The sequence below is a fragment of the Hakea prostrata genome, chromosome 6, assembly GCF_041222555.1.
Source record: "Hakea prostrata isolate BN-2017 chromosome 6, UWA_Hpros_2, whole genome shotgun sequence".
NCBI classification, from domain to species: domain Eukaryota; kingdom Viridiplantae; phylum Streptophyta; class Magnoliopsida; order Proteales; family Proteaceae; genus Hakea; species Hakea prostrata.
The window spans coordinates 23,584,396-23,605,907 of NC_142605.1; the positions used below are offsets into that span (position 1 = coordinate 23,584,396).

Here is a 21,512-nt window from a genome sequence, read left to right on the forward strand (position 1 = left end):
TGAAATATGTAGTGTGCAAGAATCCAAATCATTTTGAGTCCATACAAGGCCCGAAATTGAAGTTTCAATTTCCAGAAAAAGTCGTACAGTTTCGACCGAAAGATCGAAATTTCGGCCTTTTGCAAGGTCAAAATTCTTGTTTCGGTCGAATTTTCTTCCTTAGTACCAATAAGGCAACAACCTAGGATATTTACTTACCAACCTTCTGTGACGGATGCATAAGATGATTGGTCCACCGTTTATCGATGATGTCTGGGAAACCTATGCGACCTTTTGGATTTGCTTTCTATATGGCATTCTTTATGAGATGATGCTCATTATGAAGGTCTTGTATATTGTGGGGGGCATAGTGGGCCCCTTCCTGGAGGAGTCCACCATATACAAGACCTTCATAATGAGCTCCATGGTTTGCAAAACTATCCTCATTTGTCTTTAGAAATAATGGGCCCCTTCATGGAGGAGTCCATCGTATACGAGACCTTTATAATGGGCTACATGGTCTGCAAAACTATCCCCACCTAGCCCTTTACGAAGATTTGCTTTCTGTATGGCAATCTATATGAGATGAATGGCTGTGTACATGTGGGGCATAGTGGGCCTCTTTATAGAGGAGTCCACCATATACAAGACCTTCATAATGGGCTTCCTGGTCTGCAGAACTATTCCCACCTTTCTCCAGAAATTGTTTAGAGATATGGTGCTCTGCACAGTGCGCCCGTTGGTGGTCCTGAATTATGACAAACACATTAAGTTAGTACTTAATAGATAGCGTAATAATTTGTAAAATGAAATAATTATATGGAATTTATTTATAAAAACGAGATCTACTCCAATCGAACCACTCTAGATGCAAACATCGATCTTTGACTTGTCCTCTTCCCCATTATACTGTTGAGAGTGATGTAATTTTTCAGGGATCTTGTGAGATCGGGTCGCACTAAGTCACCTCCACATGCCTACCTCTTCATGTCGAGAGCGTAGGTATGATTATAAATGAAATTTGTCACCAATCGACCCCTGTCCACTACACTCTCGACAACGTGGATCTTTCGATATTCTTTAGTATGAGGTCGATACAGTGGGCTGTACTGGGTGTCCAAAATAGATAATACTCTGTTGACATCATCATTATCTCACCCGCTTTCTTAAAATTGGAGCTGTTATCAATGACGTTTTGTACAACATTCTCTCACCCCGCCTACACCACCACCTCTTGTAGGAATCAAAAGATATATCTATGATCTTTCACCCTATTAGTAATATCTAAAGATATCAAGAAGATAGTCCTATCACAATACATCATGAAGTTGATGGTGGATTTTTTTTATTGGACCTATCCATCTATAAGACATAATGGCGTATCCGTACGTCTCCTAGAAGGGCCTCATATCTCGAATACATGTCTCTAGCTCCTCATGCTATGTCAAATAGGTGGTCATGACATCTTTAAGGGTGGGGCCTCCATATCTAGAACTTGCTGATCCAATGGTGTCTATTATATTCTTATAGTACGGTCCTATCTTGTGTTTGTTGGAATGGTGTGGAAAAACATCCACTTTGCCATTGCTTCTTTAATCTTTCCCTTCATGTTCATCCATACAACTGTGATCTTGGGCTACTTTGTCCCTTCTTCCTAAAAACGTCAGGAACTTGCTCTAGTATCGGTTCCTGATGCTGTGGATAATCAGCTGATGGAGGAGGAGCATCCTTTTGACTTTTGATCGATTGAACATGCGAAACATACCACCCCCCACCCAAACATAGATGCTCCAGCCCCTGCATCCGTAGAGAGACTAGCTCTTGTAGCTCTAGCTTTGGCCCTCCCTTGCTCTTGCTCTCTACCATTGCACGCCTCATCTCCCTCTCCTTCTCCTTGCATGCCACCTCCCATAAACCTCTTACTGCAAAAATTTCAATGTGTCTTGGTTTTGTTTTTGAACATCACGCGATACTGCCATGCAAGTCAACCCTCCCTCCTACTACTCTCTGTGCTTGTGCCCCACTCCTTGCTGTCTACCCTCCCCCTTCATCTGTGGTTGCTCTACACCCTCCCTTTGCCTTTGCTATGCCTGTGAACCACGTGCCTCCAGATGATTCGCCTTGTCTCTGACTCCCACTCCCAGACATGATCACTGTTGCATGCAAAATGATTGCATAAGTCATTGAACAACACTAAAATAATTTTCTCCAGACAAAGAAAAAATCATGTACTTAGCTAGTAACTTTTCCCTTGCCCATGTATTTTTTTTCAAATATATAAAATAAACTTTTAAAATTTTTTGGCAAGAAAATAGGCTGCCCATCCCAAAATTGGCAATGAAACCATACGGACAAAAACTTCAAAATCATATAGAGAGCGATCCATATTTTTCTATAATTTCCAAAACCTTTTTTCCTATTTTTCTTAATTATTTATACTTTTGTAAATAATTTTTTAATAATTTTAAAAAAATATAGTAATTATTTATTGGGTGGAAAGATATTTCAACTCCTTGAGACCATAGATGGGCCCATGGAGTTCAACATATATTAAATCCATGTCCATACAAAGGCATATATATCTTTTGCATTTTTTAGTGTAGAAAAATAAATTTTTTTGGTGCCCTAAAATAAATAAATAAATGACTTTGTAAAGAAAAGTTTGGACACCATGAGTTCATAGATTAGCCCACGATGTTCAACATATATTAAATCCATACCATTCGACTACATTCTATCATCCATTTTGTGAGAGTCTAGTTTGGAGAAGAATGGTACCTTTGAGATGAAAATCTCCAAGATTCGAGTGAAATGCCGCTTGATTGACGCGATGCACATGTTTGTTAGTAAGAGAATCATGCAGATACTATTCCTAGATTCAAAGATCGACTAAAAAATTGCAAAAATCAAGCAAGATTAAGAGAGAGAAGGTCTAAGAGCGAGAATCAAATTTTTTCCCAAACTGGTGAAATTTTTGATTGGCTTGCCTTATATAGGCAAAATATCCTAAATATCAGACTTCTTGCGAGATTCCGTGATAAATTGAACTTTTTCGATTTCAAAGCAAGTTTCGTTTCGCTAATTGGCGAAAATGATGAAATTCTGGCCGATAAATTGGACTTTTCAATTTCGAAGCAAGTTTTGTTTAGCTACTTGGCGAAAAGGCAAAATTTCTTCTTTCGCCAAAATGTAATATCTTACTGTATTCAGGATGTTGCCTCTAGCAGGAGGTGGAAGCAAATTTAGGTGGGAAATAAAGGTTTGGGTATCTCACATTTGATGTTTCCAGATGATGTGGTCCTATTCACTATGGCCTGTCTTGAACAAATGGCTATTATTCTCAATTGTTTGAAAAAGTTTGTGATGCTTCAGGCATCAAGGTTAGTGTGGAGGAGACTTGAAACCTTTTCTCAAAGAATGTAGACAGCAGAAAAGCTAAAGGAATTACCTAGAAGAGCAAATTTGTGGAATGGATGATATTTGCTGTTACCTTGGAGTCCCTATCTAGAACAGGAGAGAAATGAAAGGTATGTACAACTATATTGTGAACAAAGTCAAGGATCGATTGGCAAATCGGAAAGCTAGTTCTCCGTCCCTATTTGGAAGGCTAATTTTGGCTAAATCGGTAATAATGACCATCCCTTATTATTCTAAGAAAGCTGCTGCCATTTCTCAGGATTTTTCATGAGCTGGAGAAGGTGTGTTGGGCATCTATTTGGTTGACATGATGCAACAAAAGAAGATCTTTCTCTTGACTTGGAATACTCTTTGCCATCCTAAGGATGAAGGGGGTCTGGGGTTTAGACATTTGGTGAAAGGTAATGTTGCTTTCTTGATGAAGTTGGTTTGGGGTTATCTTCATCAGAATTCTCTTTGGACAAAAGCTCTTTTAAAGGCTAAATATGGTCCTAATTGGCACCGTTTCCCTTTTTCTGTTAATAGTGTGGATTCCTCTCTGTGGAAAGCTTTGGTCAAGTTCTGCCAAAGGTGGTAGTGAATTGCAGTGTCTCTATTGGTAATGGGAAGAATACATTGTTTTGGATGGATAACTGGCTTGATTATGGTGTGCCTATGGTGGCGCCAGTGTCTCTTCCCGTTCCCTGTAACATGCGAATGGAAGAAGTTGAACAGTATGTAAACAACAATGGCACTTGGAAGTGGGCCAAATTCAATATCTCCTCATGAAGTCTGTTTGAAGTTAGAAACATAGAATGCTGTAGCCCTCCTGCTTGGGATGGTGGCTGTCATATCTTTATTTGGCTGCCCTCATTGATGGAATTTTTCGCTCTGCTTGTAACCTTCTTGTAGGTGTTAATTTGGATCACACTAATGCTAATGCTGTTGCAAACATGTGGAAAGTGATTTGGTCTCTTAAGGTTCCTTTTTGGGTTAGTTGATTTCTATGGCTGGAGTGTAGTGGCTGACTCCTTGTTAACACCAGAAAAAAAGAAAAAGAAAATGAGGATTTTGGATTAGGAAGTTTGTTGCTTTTGCTTGCATGTGAAGGAAGACTGTCTGCGTGTCCTTAGAAACTGCTGTTTCACTAGAGGAATCTGGGTGAAGATGGCGCTGCCTCATAAAAGGGATTGGGGTTTTTTTAATAGTGGCCATGAGGAATGATTCATGTTGAACTTATGTGGAGACGCTTCAAAGTGGCACCTGGGATGGACAGTCAGATTCACCTGCATGTCATTCTCTCTATGGGGATGGCGTAACAGGAACAGTCATGAAAAGGACTTTGTGAAACTTGGAGATGGAAATGCCATTACTATGATTATGTTCAGTCAATGATTGAGGCTGGAAGACTTGCCAGATTGTGGTGGCAGGGCCAGCGGGAATGAAAGGCTTGGTGTTGTTGAAATTACCGGCAGAATGAAGCTTCAAATTACACATTGATGCTTCTGTGGGTGGACTAGGAAATTTTACCCAGCTGGGTGGTGTTTTACGTGAGGATTTGTGAAGCAGATCAGTGATTGTTCGATCCCTTGAGGCGGGATTATTGACTATCAAGGAAGGCTTGGCGTTGGCTGTGGAGTTGGGGTGCCGTTGTATGTTGAGTCTGATTTGGTGAAGGCGATTTCTTTGCTTGATCTGGGCGTTAGTATTCAAGGGAGGTTCGCAAGACTTACAGCGGATATCAGAATCTTAGTTGCTTCCAATGGGTGAGTTTGGTTTGGCCATGTTGGTAGGAGGGCCAATTTTTCTGTTGATTGGATGTCAAAGACACCATCGATGTTGGTTGACTCTTTGATACCCTTTCAGGATCCTCCTCTAGAGCTTGAGGAGATCCTTCCAATGGATTTAGTGAGCTGTTCCTCTGATGTAGTGTAATCCTTTCTCTTTTGGGTCTGTTGACTACTTTTTGATGAAGACATCAGTGAGCAGTTTCGAGTTTACCGGAGACGCCGACGCCGACGTAGAGATCATCCCACGACAACATCTATGTGGATGGATGATGAGTTCGGAGGTTATTAGATTGCTAGGATCCTATGGTTCGATGAGAAACATTGCTCATAGGCAGTTTGTCATGTTATTTTCTTAGTCTTAGTAGGTTGGGTAGTAGTTTACTATTGAAATATTTTGATTTCATGTTTGAGTCTTTATGGGCTGGGCCTAGAGTCTGTTTGGGCCCAATTTTGAATATTTTGAGTTTGGGTTATACATACAACTTAAGTTGGGGTTATTTTGGGAATTAAACATGTAGGATTGTGAGGAATCAATTTTTTTTTATTTAAACCTTGTATCAAATTCGTTTTTGGCAATTTATGAATGAAAGAAAAGAATTAGAAAAAGCTCACGCGGCTGGTTTTCTTCCCTCTCTCCAAGTAAGCTTTCTCTCCTCCTTTCACCTTTGTTTCCCACTAGAAAACTTCTCCTTGCTCTCCTCTACAAAGATCTACTCTTTTTTTTTTTTTTTTTTCTTTCTCAAAAAAGACCTTAGTTTCTTTCCTGGAAATCTTCTTCTTCTTCCCCAAACCCACGGTTCTGTTTTTCTGGCAGAATAAATTTTTTTTTTCTTCCTTTTTTGTTAGTCTAGTTGTCTTTTGTTAGTCTCCTTTCCCTTCTCTTTGTTTCTTTTATTTTTCTCCCTCTCTCTTATCACCTACTCTTTTTCCTAGAATATGCCATTACTTCAAAATATTATTTTCTCCTTTTCTAGGATTCCCACTACTTCAAAATATTTTTTTCTTTATCTTATTTCTGTTCCTAGATGCTTTCTAACCCCTGTTTTGCAGCCAGGGTCAGCAGGTAACATTATCTCTCCTAAAATATTTCTCATTTATTTGTTTAAAACAAAAACTTCCCAAGACTCCCTTTACATTGTTAATTGTTGAATTCCTTGTTAGAAATCTGATATTGATTAAGACAGCTCTAATTTTCTATAAGTTTCTTAATACTCTTGCATTCAATTTAGTGTTATGGTGCCAAGATCCCCATTCCCTTGTTTCCCTATTGATCCTTGTTTAGTTGTGCTTACCAGTAAGACTTATCGTGTTTATTTCTCTACTTTAGCTGTCTTACATGCATGATAAATCAGATTGCAAATGCTGCAAAATTCCTTTCTTTACTATTTGTCAAGAATAGGCGTTTAATTCTAAGAGTCTAGTAGCCCACTTTGTAGGTCCCCTAGTTTCTAGGGTTTCTCCTACATCAGTTTTAGTACCCAAAAGAATGCTATTCAGAATTGGTCACTAAATATTGCATTATGTGGCAACCAAATCTATTTATAAGTAAATCAAATCAATACTAAAATGGAGATGTTTTGTATTTATTATGTATCATGTGTATGTTACTGATTCCAAACTTTCCGAATCTGTTGTTAAATTTTGCAATGAAATCCATTTATTTCACCAAAAAGAAATGGATAAAGATTACATCCAGTAAGTAATTACTGAATATGTGTGTATTTTTAAATAGCATACTGTGTCATATTTACGAAACTAAACCTTCTCACTTTCAATTTTCTTTCTTAAATCAATTTCATTTCATTTCCCTTCCTTTTACTGGCAACCTGATGATGGAACAGAAGAACTTCTTGATTATGTTCTACAAGGTTGAAGCACCTTCTCAGAGAACCTAGGCAGACTCAATTAGTTTTCTGAATGAATTTGTGTCAAGATCTCGGTTGAGCATGACCAATCTCTTTTTATTTCTTTTGTTTCTTTGAGCAAAAAGAAGAGGGTCAATTGTAGCAGTTTCCTTCCATTGCATAGCCGTGCTGGAGTGCCAGAACTTCATTCTTGGCTTGGTTTTTGTCAGAAAATTTACTGCAAGAAAAGGGCATTGCCACTGAAAAAAACCAAAGACTAATTAGATTTGAAATCTATGACATGGGAAACCTAACAAAATTCCATGCTTCGAAATGTAGAGTGATCTAGTATATATTTTATATTTCTTGCTATTGTAATTTGAGCTTTGGAATGATGTATCATCAGTTGAACACTTTAGTATTTGATGTATATTTGAGTCAACTGACTCAATTGAGATTGTACAATGTTGAGGTTTATGAGTTCTGCATGTTTCCATTTCTAATAGTTATTTAAGTTGTTTTGCTTCAATATATATTCTTGCTTCTTATATGTTAAGATTAAGGATAGGGTTTTTTTTGGCTTTTAGTGCGTTGTAACATTTCAACCTATTCTCCAAAGTCAAATTCTGGACGGACTTGTTACAAAGTTTAATAGTGGCATTATGTTCAAAAGCCTATTTTCAAATGTTCTAAAATAGGCTGTAAACAAAATTTTAGATTCAAACTGGGTCAAAAATCCACTGAGATGTCCAAAGGAGTTCCCACAAAAAATTAGCAGAATTTGTCTATCCTGGTTCAACTTGGTTTTTTGGATCAGTGAGACTGAGATCTCAAATCATGGTTCTATTTCATACTTTCAAATATTGTTCTAGAAACTCCAAAAGAATTACTCCTTACTCAAATTTCCAGGGAAGATCAGCTAAGATTTCAGTTAATTGATTCACTGTAGTCCCCCCCCCCCTTTCAAATCCTTTTAATTAGGGATGTAAACGGATCGAATTCAGCCTGGAATATTACCATGTCCAAAGTCGAATCCGATTATTAAACACAGTATCTGAATTCGAATCCAGTATCCGTCAGATGTGTAAATTTATATCCGAATTCGAATTTGTTTAGTTAATCAGACTTTTGGATAATATTCGATCCAAATTCTTTAAAGTATCCGAATCTGAAAGGGGTTTTTAACTCATTTTGAGTGTTGAGCCCAATTAATGTAATGGTGTATTGGTAGTTTAATCATTAATGCAATTAGTTACTATTTATGAATATTAATGAAGGGACAATGATGTATTCCCAAAATTAAACTTTAGTCGGATACGGATATATCTGATACGAATAGTATCCATCAAATATCTAATTGAATTGGATAATATCCAACTTAAAATTGGTGCGTCTAAATTCAAATCCGATTATTAATAGGATCTCTTGGTAGTATCCTTATAAAACTACGTCGGATTTTTCTTGAAACATAACCTAGAATCAGATCTTCATTATCTAGACGAACCCGGAACATACAGTTGGGAAGTGATTCTGTAATTAAACCTTCATGAATCCATTTTTGTTCTTTCATTCCAGGTAACCCCCTCGAATTTGGATTTTTGTCTATCCGTTTACTTCTCTACTTTCGATCTCTTACTACAATAATGATATAAAAAGCCAGCTGGTGTATTGCTAGATCTGATTAGTGACCAGACCACCTATATTGACTTTGAACATGTGGAACAAACAAATTAGGTGAATAAATAGTAACATGAATGAGTTATGGAATCAGCAGTTATAACCATCTCCACCTATTTACAATCAATGCATTGGATTCCTTTGGGTCCTAATTCAAGAAGTAGGAAGTGTTCCCAGTTGAAGATAGAAATATCTCTCACATACCAGATACTAAAAGGAAAGGGGAAAATGATTTATATTCATTATTAAGATTAGGGTCAAGATCTGAACTTGAGTATATAAGTATGCAGTGCATTTTTTTCACATCCATTTGCAGTTTAGAAATCACTTGCATCAATAAGCTAAGCTAACTAGTTAGTTCTCTGAAAGAATTAGCTGATTTATGAACTACTGTAAAATTCTGAAAATTTGCAGTTTCTGGTGTTGTGCTTGACTGATGTTAGTTTGAATTTCAATTATATTGTGGGATGTTGAGATGGGTTTGACATGGGGTTCTCATTTCCAAATTTAAGAATGGACTAGTGTTTTTGGATCTGAATTTTAAGAGTTCCAGTCTGTCTTGTCCCGTCACTTATTTGCCAATTAATATGACAATATGCAGTTAGAAGTCAATATTCACCAGTTTTTCAAGGGCTATTCAGAGGGTCGAACTTATGAAAACATGTGGCCTACAATTTTGAAGCTAAAAGATTGGCCACCATCAGATTTTTTCGAGAAGCGGTTACCAAGGCATGGTGCAGAATTTGTCAGTGCTTTGCCATTTCAAGAATACACCCATCCCAACTTTGGCTTTCTTAACCTTGCTGTAAAGTTGCCGAAGAAGTGCTTGAAGCCAGACCTTGGGCCAAAGACATATATTGCTTATGGATTTCCTGAAGAGCTAGGCCGTGGGGACTCGGTTACCAAGCTTCATTGTGACATGTCTGATGCGGTATGGTCGTTTTCTTTTATTTCTGATGGCTTATTTATCTTTTCTGGTGTTGAACGTGCCTTAGAATCTGACAGCAGGAAGTGGATGCTTCTTCTATATTATCCATGAGGCCTATCTTGGTTTATCTCTAGTTAGGTAAACTTGTGGGCCATTTGATGACCTTGATAATCTCATCACCCATTTTGAATGAATGGTCAGGGTACAAGAAGGATATAAGTGAGACAAAAGGGCAGCAAATGTTTTAGCCTTGAGAGACCTCACTTGCTAATTTGTGCTATTGTCAATCTCCTTGGTTGCACTGACTTAGCTGCAAGCCTTTTCATGCACTTCTAATCTTTGGCTGAAATGGGAGTTTCATCCTGTTTTTATGTCCCTTTCTTCTTATTGTCCTTCCCTGTGCTGGTGATATGTCAAGTGGTATAATGGATCCTTGGCTCCGTTTTCAACTTGTCTTCTAGATGGTTTGGGAAGGGCAAGTTATTCAGTTGCTTTGCCAGTCAGCATATCGAAGGGTACACCCAAGTTGTTAGGTAAGTAAGCATAGTCATAAGTTGGACTTGACTTTGCTTGTTCATAAACATAGTCATAAGGTGGACTTGACTTTGCTTCGTCTTCCTCTTCTGTTGACGATGAACACAAGTAGCGTATCTCATAAGGGGCCACAAAAAGCAGACAGTGGTGGATGAAGGTGAATATATATTTCTGCAATTTGCCAAACAATGTCTTCACATTCTGCTTGGCCATAGTTTCTCAACAGGATTTTTTAACAAGGAGCAGGTTCAATTCAATACCACCATACATGCAAAGTTTCTTCTTTCTTCAAAAAATGCTGTTCATTATTTCGATCCACATGTTTGGGAAGGCCAAGTCTTTCAGTTGCTTTACTGTTAGCACCAACCTTTAAGTTGTCGGGCTGGAAAACATATATATGCCTTCGTGGTCCCTAGTGGGATTAATTGAGGTGGAGTAGAACATAGAACACCTTTGCAGCTATTGGTTAATCAATGTCAAAGTGTCCTGCTTGGCTGCTAATTTTTAAGGGGTTGCATATATAACATGACCACTGAGAAAATGGGTTTATAACAGGGATATATCTTCTCAGGTGTCATCTGACATAATTTGGCTATGTCTTTTCTTCATATGGTGTCAAGAAGAAGAATACTACGTTTGATTTAATTTGGGTTTTTCTTCAACTAAAGCCCTAAAAAGCAAAACCGATCCACTTACAAAATGTTATTTATTTATGCACAAGGACATTTTTTAATCTATGTATTAGAAAACCAGTTAAAATTTGGTTTCTGCCTATAACCCCATTTTCTTTTTTGCAGCTAAAGAATATGAGTCCATTACATTATATATAATCATGTGGCTTTCTTTCCTATGGTACTTCCTAGTTCAATAAAGCATTGCCTGGGAGAGAGTTTATGTGCCAAGCTATTGATTTGTTTTGCCTAGTTGGCATGACAAATATCCTTGGTATCTGTGTTTTTTTTGGGAGAAAATGGGGTAGTAGGTGATCAATATAAATAACATGTTGTGTAGTAATGCACGTAGTTGTCACAGTGCCAGTCGAAGTGTTTAGGCGTTAAGGTACCCGTCAAGGGCGGATTTGAGGCGAGTATGGTGACTTAAGTGTGTATCCCCCTTTCCCTTTCTAATGCAAATATACCATACTTGGGGGGTTAACCTTTTTATCCTTTTGGAATTTATTATTATTTTTTTTAACTTTTTTTTTTTTTAATTGGATTCAGATAGGGGATGTTTTCTTGTTTATAAATAATATCTTCAAGTAAATAAAATATCAAATGTAGAAACAGTTTCTTACATGATATTTAGCATAAATAAATTTTAGACTTCGTTCTGATATCAACTAAAGTAGCGCAAGGCGCCATACAATAAGGCAGTAACCCCCTAGGCCCCTATAAATCAGCCTGGATGCTTAAGTAATGCCTTGATGAAGCCTTGACAACTGCTGGTAATGCATCTAGCTTACGAATCCTGGAGAGTATATGCAATGGAAGAAATCTGTAAGTTAACGATGCAGAATGGAGGTTTTATTACAATGTTCAATAGTTCAATCATGAAATTGAAATATCCATTATATGGGTTAAAAGGTGTTCCTTTGATAGATTCATCCAAAAGAAAATTTGTTCCTTTGATATTCCCCCCTTTTTTTTGATAAAGTGTTTTTGGAATTTTATTTTTTTCCCTTCTGATAATTTGGTTTTCTATATTTCTCCCGGTTTACCTAATCAGTATTTTCATTAACAATTGCAATCATAGCCTGGGGTGGCGCAATGGTTGGTGGACCACAGTTGTTGCTTGAGGTCAAGGCCTTGAAGCAGCCTCTTAGAAAAAATGTTGGGGGTAAGGCTGCATAGGGAAACTGACCAGTCTCTGCTTGTGGGTTGTCTTTGGGACCGGGTTTCCCCCTCCTCCCCGCCCACCTCTTTTTTCCATTGATATTGAATAACTGCAGTCATAGTTGTTAAGATGTCTCCAAGGGTGTCACTTTGAGGATCACTTCTGCAATAGGACCCTTGACAACTAGTGTTGCCTTGGTTGCCGAATGGGTGTTCCAATCAACTTATTGATGTCAAATTGCATCTGGTCACCCTCCGATGCCTTGGTTCTCCTAGGTGCACTGAGTACCATGGTTGCAATTTATTTATTTTGGTTGAGGAACAATGTTTATGGTGAACTTTGGAGAGGTTCTAAATGTTTATTTCTAGTGGAAGAGTTTTTTTAATTTATTTAATTTTTAATTGTTATTATTATTATTTTTTTAAAGTATGTTGTGCTCTCAGGTGAATGTTTTGACACACACAGCTGATGTGGTCCCGGATATTGCGCAACTTGATAAGATTAAAGAGTTGAAAGAGAAGCACCGAGCTCAAGATCAAAAAGAACTATTTGGTCAACCTCAAATAGAAGACAAAGAGGTTGAGGAGAAGTTTCAGTCAATTATTCCAGCACTAGCTGATCCTAATTTAAGTGAAGTTTCTGCTGCAGAGAAGTCAATCCTGCCTGATATTTTAAAGACAGAAGGTTCCACCTGTCCCTTGCCTGGAGGTAATAAACAACCCAATCGTAACTTGATGAGAAACATGAATCTTTTGCTTTATTTAATTTTGAAGTTAATGCCGAGATGTCAAATTTTGCAGATGGGGGACAACAAAATGAAGTTGGGAGTAATGCAAATCCAGAGGGCTGCAGCAAGCAAGCAGGACTAGATAATGAAGTGGCTGGTTCAAATGATGGAGAAAATGGCTGTAATGACAAATGTAGTAGACACCTAGATCTTCAGGATGAGTATGTTGACGGACATGATGTAAAGCCAAAAACTGAGTTTTGGAATCTTGGAGTTAATAAGAAAGATAAATATGGTGTTGTGAATGTCAAATCTGAAAATGGTGACGAACAAACTGGGATTGAAGAACAGATGAAAGTGAACACTTGTGCTTTCGGAGGAAAAAATGAAGAGAAGGTGGAACCTAATGGTAACATGTTATATAGAGATAGAGACTCAGACTCTTGTTTGTCTGCTTCTTTTACAGTGAAACATAATGGAGGACATAATTTAATGGATGGAGAAACCTTGGTTTCTGGTTTGCCATTAGAAGGGAAAGTGGACAGTACTTCTGCAGAAGCCCAAGAAAGCATGAATAATTCAGATGGGGGAGTTGTGGTTTCTGGTTCACTATTGGAAGAGAAAGTGGACAGTACTGCTGGAAAGGAGACCATTAAAAGCATGGAGAAGGCTAAAGGTATCAGGGGTAGAAAGAGAAAGGGGGGTAAATCACATTCTCTCTTGCATAATAAGGTGAGGAAACCAGAGACTGAGATTGTTTTGAGAGAACATCAGAATGAAGAGGAAGCTGGAATTAATGAAGAACATAAAGGGAGCAGGACACAAGAAGAAAGTAATGCATGTCCTGAAGCTGAAGCTGAAGCTTTAGCTAATGCAATGCCATTTGATGTGTTAAAGGAAAAGATTGAGTCTTCTGGTCCCAAAGGTGAATCTCAAATCAAGACTGAAGCCAATTCAAGAAGTGCATGTCATGTAGTTAATGGAATCAAAGTGGGGCCTGAACTAGCAGATGGGGGTGCTCTTTGGGACATTTTCCGTAGGCAAGATGTCCTTAAGCTAGAAGCTTACCTCAGGAAGTACAGGAGGGAATTCAGACACATCCATTGTAATCCTGTAGAGCAGGTATTGTTGGATTTGGTTTGAACATTCTGTGAGGGAATCTCATGTAGGCATAATTGAGTGAATGATGATGACCACCATTGCACATGATCTTAGAACAAAGCATGAATAAAATGTATCTGGTGGTGGCTGAATTCAAACCAGAGAGTTACACTTGGAATTTGGGCTGAACAGGATCTTAATCAGGGAAAAACAGAACAGCTAAGAGGAGGAAATAGATAACAAGCTAGAGTAATCAGAACTACATAATTCTTGTTGACTGCTGGTTAGAACCTGTGAATATAGCTGTTGAGTATCTAAGAAAACAGAAAAAAGGTCCTGATCTGTGTGGGCAATATAGAAGAACCAGAGTGCATAAATAAATCAGAACTAGGAAAAACATGATAAATAAGATAAATTAGTTGGAACATATCCAAACTCATATTGTTGGCTATATTGCAGTATCCAGACTTTGCTGGCAGATTTAGAGCCAGTTCTGATAACAAAATGGGAACACAGCTGAGTACATAATTTCAGACGGCAATGTTACAGAGATTCATGTAACAAGTTAGAAGTAAACCCAGCTAACAATATTATTAAACTGAAATTCAATAAAATGCTAACAAAAGTCCAAGTGTTGAGGGTAGCAGAAGGTTGCTTTGACCTGCTTGAATAAGACAAACAGAATGTGGAAGGAATAAATAGAGCAAGAACCATCTGTTTAGATTTTGGAATCTACCAGAAACCTAACCTGAGGATCCAATCTTCTAAGTTCCTCCCATTTTCCATCTCACACACTCTAACTAGAGTTCCAAGATACCCTTTCTTTCACCATTTGAGTTGGTTCTGTTGAAAAAAATCTTGGCTTTGGCATTGAGTCTATGTCACCCCTTGTTTAAAACAGAATCATGGAGAACATAAACCCTTTTACTAAAATATTGCACTTAGAATTTGGGATAGGCTGGAACTATAACATCTCATCTACTTCAGTTAGTATAAAAACAGTAACGGAATTTAAATTTAAAAGAATGCAAAAGTGGAACCCCTACTTGACTACTTAATAATTTCCATATTTGTTTCTCAATATTTAGACCCATAAAGTTGCCTATTATAAGAAAACCTCTTGGATGAAGACTTGGCACTCATGTAATCAAACATCGATCGTGTCTACTAGGGTGTGCCTACTTTTGTAATTTGCATGGATAAAAAATTTCCAGGGTCATTGATTCATCAGTATTTGAGCATCATTGGTTTTTATTCTTTTCAACTTATCTGTGACAAAGAGTAATTTTTTGATACAGGTTTTTCATCCCATCCATGATCAGAGTTTCTACTTGACTGTAGAGCACAAGAGAAAGCTCAAAGAGGAATTTGGTATCGTTTATGCCTTATCAGAACTAATGCATTCTTGATGCAGTTTTAAATCTTTTTGAATCTAATGTACCAAAGTTTTCTTTATAGGAATTGAACCATGGACATTTGTCCAAAAACTTGGAGAAGCTGTATTTATTCCGGCAGGATGTCCTCATCAAGTTAGGAATCTCAAGGTATGTAGATGATTTTTTGTATGTAATTTTTAATTTTAATTTCGTCTATTTCTGGACTATTAGCCATTCCTATTATTCAGAAAAGCATTTTATGCTAGTGCAACTTCATTTGGAGAATAGACCCATTTTATTAGGTTATTTTGGAAATTAATAATTCTGAAGGGCTACCAGGATTTTAACACTCAGGAACATCTGTAATATGAGGATGTTGAAGTGCTAATGTTTACAATTGAATTGGATGTGGCAAAAAGATTGACGGCTTGAGCGTTTCATTCCTGTAAATTATATGATTTGGATGCTTAAATCATTTTTCTAGTTTAGGCTTGGAGGCCTGCATTGTTGAAGAATGCGCGGAAGCACCAAGGCTGCTGCCTTGGTGCGCAAGCTTACCATTGTGGATATTTCCTTTTTGGATATGTTGCATTACCTTCAATTTTTGGTATAGGAACCTTGGTGAACAAGGTTTGGTAGTTTTTAGAAAGCGTACTTTCTAATTTTCTGTTAGTTACTAATTTTAGAACTTTCCTTTTCTATTGTTTCTATTTTGGACAGATCTTAGGGGTTAGAATACTAGAAATTTCTGTCAACAGATTGTATACTTTATTTCCTTTTTTGGAGGACAAGTTTGTAGTTTCAGCATTGAAAGCTATAAATAAAGGAAGCTTGTGATTCTAGTTCCACTTGCTAGAATTGCAGGCCTTTGTTGTGATTCCTTTCTCATCTTCTCCTTCTTCTTTTTCCAGCACTGATTTGATTCTTTAAGGCTTATTTTCTAATAAAACTGATCCTTTATGTAGTCTAACTGTCTTTACCACATTGTCCCCCCCCACAGTTCCTATGCTTCTTTATGAGCCATCATACATATCTTTATTTACACTGAGCCATCATACATATCTATATTTATGTTCACTTATTTACTTGTATTTTTTTTTTTGGTGGAGGTAGGAGCAACATTTTTTTTTCTTCTTATTCTCAACTACTTGCTAAATTAGTGCTTTAAGGACTTTATCATAAGCTTTTTATAGGTCAATAAAAGCCGAATGAGGATCTTTTTTTTACTCATAAATCTTTCCGGTAAGTCTTTGATAAGGTGAATAGTTTAGCATAAAACTAATTTGGTTATGCGTAATAGTGGTTTCTTGTCTCAAACAGGTTTCAATAACTCTCCTATAATTTCATAGTATGACTCATTAGTTTTAAATTGCACCCTAGTGCAAACAAAAGAAATAAAACACAAATGCCTGTTGATATCAAAATCAAAGTTCAAATCAAAATCTCAAATCTCACTCACTCTTACATAGGAAACTAAAACAATTAAAAGATTAAAAATTAATACTTAACTACTTATTTTAATTAAGTCCAGCTCTCATTGGACTAAGCCCCATTGGACCTGTTCTTTTTGGGGTTGGACTAGAACTGATTGAATCGTTATACTAATACTGCATCAGCTATGACATGTGCTTGGGCTTCATTTACTTATCTGATTTGAAGGCAGTATTTGGTGTAACTTAGTGAGAAATAATCCCATTTCACCTTGACAGGGTAAACATGTGTTATCCATGCAGCACTTTAATAGTACAGATAAAGAAGTTGGTATAGACCCTGGTCAAAGTCGAAATTATTTGGTTCGACAGATTTGGTGTATGATTTCATTTGACCGTGTTGGTAGTCAATGACCATATTTTGTGCTGAAACTTAGCAAAGACTTTGATCATGTATCTGTAAACACAATAGACCTTTAGCTGTTTGAAAATCACATCAAATTGCTGGTTTGGGCACCATGGGTTGGTTGTGTATTCCTTACGTTGCCTCTATAACAAAGTTGTCAAGGCTTCTTCACCTAGGTATCACTTAAGGTGACCACCCTGACAACTAATGTTGCTTTGGTTGCTTAGGCAGGCATTTTGGTGACTGTTGGTTTCACCTTGCATCCAAGTCCCTCCAATACTCTGGTTTGCAAGGACATGAAGACAATTTTATTGTGTATTTCTCAAGTATCTTTATGTTACTTTGTTTAGTACTTTAACATACAAAATAGTGAAACCAATTAACATATGCCATTGCTATTGACAAATGGAGGAAAATCATTTATTGCTACTAAAATTTCAAAATATTACATCATAAGTGTATAGTCAATGACTTCACATCAAAGGAAAATCCCTTTGGCTGTCCTCTCAGTCTCTTCCTACTTGGCAAGAGATACTCTAACAGACATAAGCAGAACCCTTGATTAATAGATCTAACCAGCTGCTTACCTGGACTTCTAGAAGGCCAGAACATTGTACACATGAACAGTGTCATAGCCAATTTTTAGCTTGTTCTGGAGTATTTTTTTGAAGATTTGTGGGTCTTCTTGCATCCTCCCCACCCCCAAAGGAAAAAAGAAAAAAAAAAAAAAGGCACAAAATGATCAATGGATCTTACACTCTTGCTGTATCACTTGCAGTCATGCATAAAGGTTGCGCTTGACTTTGTCTCACCTGAAAATGTCCATGAATGTCTCCGCTTGACCGATGAATTTCGTTTACTTCCCCAGTCTCACAGGGCCAAGGAAGACAAACTGGAGGTATTATATCTGATGTTTTTTATGCTTTGTGTTGCATCCTTTACTCTCTTTATGCTTGTCGTGAATTTCAAAAAAATTTTGGTAGAAATAAATTTTGGTGTTTGCATTAAATGGTAAGCAGAGAAGCATACTATTTATGTAGTTACCTTACGTTAGGCTAAATGACACATGCTGCTCTTTGCCAAATTATTGATGATCATATATTGAAGAAATCAACATTAGCTTTTCCTTGTTACTTTGTCCATTTGATTGTTCAATGGACTGATTGTTGCTTTTTGCTGAGGGTTAATTCATTACCATTATCATCACCCTTTGCTCATCGAGGGATAGTTGTGTACCTTGGTGTATCTGAGTTATCTGGGGCCATAAAGATTTCCTGAGGGGTGCATGCATTTGTATCTTTCAAGTTCTAACATAATGTGGACCTCTTTGATTTTAACCCTTGACAATTTTGTATTTTTTTTCATCTGTTGACCTGCATGCTTCCTTCCTCTGTAGTCGTTTATGTAGTTTGTATAACAGATGAAGTGAAATATTTCAAAGGTGTTCTCTCTCAAGCTCTTTTATTTTTCATTTTGTGGTTGGTGGTGCTTCATAAGTTCAAAATAACTTATTAGGAGCATAAAACTTCAAACAAAAAGAAACAGAAGGCATCTCTATACTGTATATGGCCCAGAACCTTTACATTAGGTCTATACAAACAAGTTTCCTGGTTTACCCAATCAGATGGGTAAATTCACAAGACATTTTATTTTGATAGGGGAGGATATATATGATAAGATGCTTTTAGCTGCCACTCCTGTGGATGTCTTCGACCAAAGTGTGCATTTTACATAAAATGTCTATTTCTACTATGTAAAATGCATGTATAAACATATAGCATCACATACAAGTTGTTTTTGTTATATATTGTTTCCTCATACACTTGCAACACCTTATATCATAAAACACCCACCTACCCACCCCCACACACACACCCAAAAAAAATGGAAACTTTTTAGTGGATGGAGGTCTAGGAATTGAATCTTTTGACCGTACTCTTCAAAATTGAAGTGGGTGCTCCAGCCTGTATCTCTGGAATTATGAATCATATCATTGTATGGTCCTGTTCTTGATTTTTTCTTTGGTGCAACAGGTAAAGAAGATGACTCTCCATGCAATAAGCGAGGTGGTGGAGCATTTGGTTCAGCATTATGGGTAAATTTAACATTTTCTGTGATAGCTTTTTCTACTGTAAATGTATTGGCTGGCTGTTACATGTTTGGCCCATGCAAAGACCTAAAGCTGATCATTGATGTAATCCAATTGTAATTGAGGGTTCACTGCCTTAGCTAGCACAGTTCTTACACTTATCACTGCACCATCGTACATGTTCTTTAATTATGCCCACATATTTTCTTAAAAACACTTCTCCTCTAGTACTTTCTAGTTTGAACTCCCTAGGACATTGTCATAATCTTTTTGTTGATCAATATAGGCCAAATAGAGATTCTTCTTGCAATAGCTAAGTCCTTACCTGTTAATTAAATACAAGTCACATAACAATAGAAGAACTAAAAAAGAAAAAAGAAAAAAAAATGAGATATAAAAAACTCTGGTAACTGAAATTTAATTGAAAAAATGACTAAATAAATTGAAAGATCGCACCTAGCTGTTTCCCCATGTAAATCTGTGATCATAAAATGTGGAGATCGTGTACCCAGATACTTCAGCTGCCAAGAGTTGTAACCCACCAGGAAAATCTGTAGATCATTGATGGGCCTGAATCTGGCCCAAAAAGTACCAAGGGCTGGCTGAATACTGTGGGTTCCCCCTCTTTCTCCTTCCTCTTTCTCCCTCCATTAGTGTAGCTAATTCTCATGCATAGAATTTGGGCTTCCACAGTCTTCTGTTGAGAATGTTCCACTCGTAGATGATGCTCTAGCTGATGCTTAATTCCTTGGTCTCTGTTGCAATTTTCTGCTCATCTGGAGAATAGTTGGATAGCTAGGGACTTCAGAATTTGATCTTCCAAAGTGAGCAGTGAGAGTCTGAATCTCGCACAGGCCCAAAGCTGTAGACAATGGTCCTCCAATCCTGAAATTATTGCGGGCCCATGGAGCTATTGCTTTGAGAACATTCTGGGTTTAATTTCTCTGAAAGTCACAGTGCGGGAGGCACTACTCTGCCAATGTAGGGCCATGAGGTGATCTATAAGCTCAGATACATCAAGGCCTACTTCCTTGTAGAGTCACATTACCTAATTGCTGGCATGGCTTGTAGTGGGGCACAGGAGCACCCACCCTAAGTTATCGGTTTTCATTACTGGTACTTATCTGAGTTTTTGATAGTTATTGTATGTGTTATGTATACAGGGAGAGAGGGGAGTAATATGTTGCTTCCGTTCTTTGGCGACTTCTATATAGGGGCTTATCTCATAGTTGTACTTTGTGAGTCGAGAGGGGGTTCCCTTTGGTTATGTCATGCATTGTGAATAAACCATTTAAGAGCACTGGCGTCCCCATTGTGTATCCCCAGTCATACGGATCTAAGAAACTTTTTCTAGTTATGGGCGTGTATTTTTTGAGGTAAATGATTTGAACATTTCTTTCAGGTAATGAATTTCTAGATGATACTGGTCTCAGTAGAACTTTTGATGGATGGGTACGTACGTCAAAGTTTCAGTTTTCATGCTTTTTATATGTGCAGGTGTGAAACATCGGGGTCTTCTTCAGATGGATCCCCATCTGCTTGACTTCTATAATTCTATTACAGCTCTGCAAGCTTGAATGACTGGAGTGGACTTTGCAGCTGAATCTTGTGAAACAGCTCCAACTGACACGGAAAACGTCAATTATGATTCGGAATTGATGGGTTCTCCTTCTAAGCTTTTGTATGTTTAGGACCAAAACAAAGGTCATGAATTTCCTTCTCCATCTGTTTGGTAGGGATTTCTGAGTTTCTGTTGTGTAAAATGTCTGGGTTCCATTTCTTCCATTGTAACTTCTTTTTGATATAGATCAACGAGGGTTGAGTGCCTACTGTTCCCTGTTTTTTTTTTCTTCCATTGCAAAATAGATCTGTAACAGCAGAAGCTACGATGTATAGTTACCGTGCTTAAAATTATACTGAAAATGAATGCCTGTTCAGCATCTCCAGGTTACAATGATTACAATCTGATGATCTGAAAAAATCGTGCTTCCTGTGTCTGGTTGATCTCAGCTATCTTAGTTTTACCTTTCTTTAAAAATATAGGATTACCAAGGTTGGTTTTTCAATTTTTTTGGGCTTCTGCTTTGGGGTTGGTGTGAGTCGTGTGACCATGAGGTTTTGGGGAGGGAGGGAGGGAGGGGGAGGGGGGAAGCCACCATACCCCCTAGGTGTGGGTTTGGCTCATGAATGTCTCCCTCTGTGGGGGTGGGATTGGGTGACAGGAAGAGTTAATTCAGATCCATTAAGTGTGGTTTGCCGAGGTCACCGACCATAAGTACGAAGTTAAAAGTTGTGGGTTCGGTTCGGGTGAAGTGTCGAGAATGATTAGTTTCTTGTACGGACAAGGACAAGGTCTATGATTCATCGATAATAACCTTGCTTTAATTGTAATTGTCGATGTG

At 37.6% G+C, this 21,512-nt stretch overlaps 1 protein-coding gene across 2 annotated transcripts in view; it reads left to right on the plus strand.

The window, feature by feature from the left end:
* Positions 1-21,050, plus strand: part of LOC149012735 (lysine-specific demethylase JMJ27-like) — a 44,585-nt gene extending 23,535 nt beyond the window's left edge. Inside the window, exons 7-14 of one of the 2 annotated variants that reach the window (XM_089158324.1) lie at positions 9,288-9,617; positions 12,425-12,689; positions 12,782-13,830; positions 15,108-15,180; positions 15,268-15,353; positions 17,800-17,919; positions 19,055-19,116; positions 20,608-21,050. In XM_089158324.1, coding sequence (XP_089014450.1) covers positions 9,288-9,617; positions 12,425-12,689; positions 12,782-13,830; positions 15,108-15,180; positions 15,268-15,353; positions 17,800-17,919; positions 19,055-19,116; positions 20,608-20,653 — 2,031 coding nt within the window. In that variant the 3' untranslated portion in view covers positions 20,654-21,050. Of the gene's footprint in view, positions 1-9,287; positions 9,618-12,424; positions 12,690-12,781; positions 13,831-15,107; positions 15,181-15,267; positions 15,354-17,799; positions 17,920-19,054; positions 19,117-20,273; positions 20,541-20,607 lie in introns of those variants that run through there. The other variant, XM_089158325.1, reaches the window with a different exon arrangement.
* The last annotated feature ends 462 nt before the right edge of the window (positions 21,051-21,512 follow it).